Source organism: Trypanosoma equiperdum, assembly GCF_001457755.1.
Source record: "Trypanosoma equiperdum strain OVI genome assembly, contig: ctg_1719, whole genome shotgun sequence".
Classification (NCBI taxonomy): Eukaryota; Euglenozoa; class Kinetoplastea; order Trypanosomatida; family Trypanosomatidae; genus Trypanosoma; species Trypanosoma equiperdum.
Window position 1 is genome coordinate 1 of NW_027123748.1, and position 444 is coordinate 444.

The following is a 444-nucleotide window of genomic DNA, read 5'->3' on the forward strand; positions in this document are numbered from 1 at the left end:
TCACAACCCGGAGGCTCTAAAAGAGCTTGTTAAGGAAGCTGATGCGGCGCAGGTCATAGCCAAAGAGACGACAAAAGCAAACAAAGTTTGTACAGACGTTCAAAGAGACGCATGCCTAAAAGCAGCGGTCAAATACGCTAAGCTAAAGAATAACGCAAACTATCAACTGCTAGAAAAGGTGGCCACGTCAAAAGAAACAAGGCAGGCTGTGGCGGCAATTGTAGAGCAGATTATGGCTGGCAGCAGGTACTTAGCAGCACAGAAAGCGGCCGCAAGCACAGCGGCAGCAAGAAAGCTTTTAGATGACGCAAGAGGCCCTCAGGCGGACGGTTCGACACCCGCTACAAAAACCACAGCAACGAACAACCGCAAGACGGCGTGCGGCACGCCTCTGGGATCACCAGCGAAAGGCAAGCTGGCCGGAGAGTCCATAGCAGCCGACAT

At 52.5% G+C, this 444-nt stretch overlaps 1 protein-coding gene across 1 annotated transcript in view; it reads left to right on the plus strand.

Moving 5' to 3' along the window:
* Positions 1-232: 232 nt before the first annotated feature.
* TEOVI_000546500 (Trypanosomal VSG domain containing protein, putative) overlaps positions 233-444 on the plus strand; it is a gene marked incomplete at both ends in the record, with an annotated part of 960 nt that continues 748 nt past the window's right edge. Inside the window, one exon of the mRNA XM_067222920.1 lies at positions 233-444. Within this exon, the coding sequence (XP_067079021.1) occupies positions 233-444 (212 nt within the window).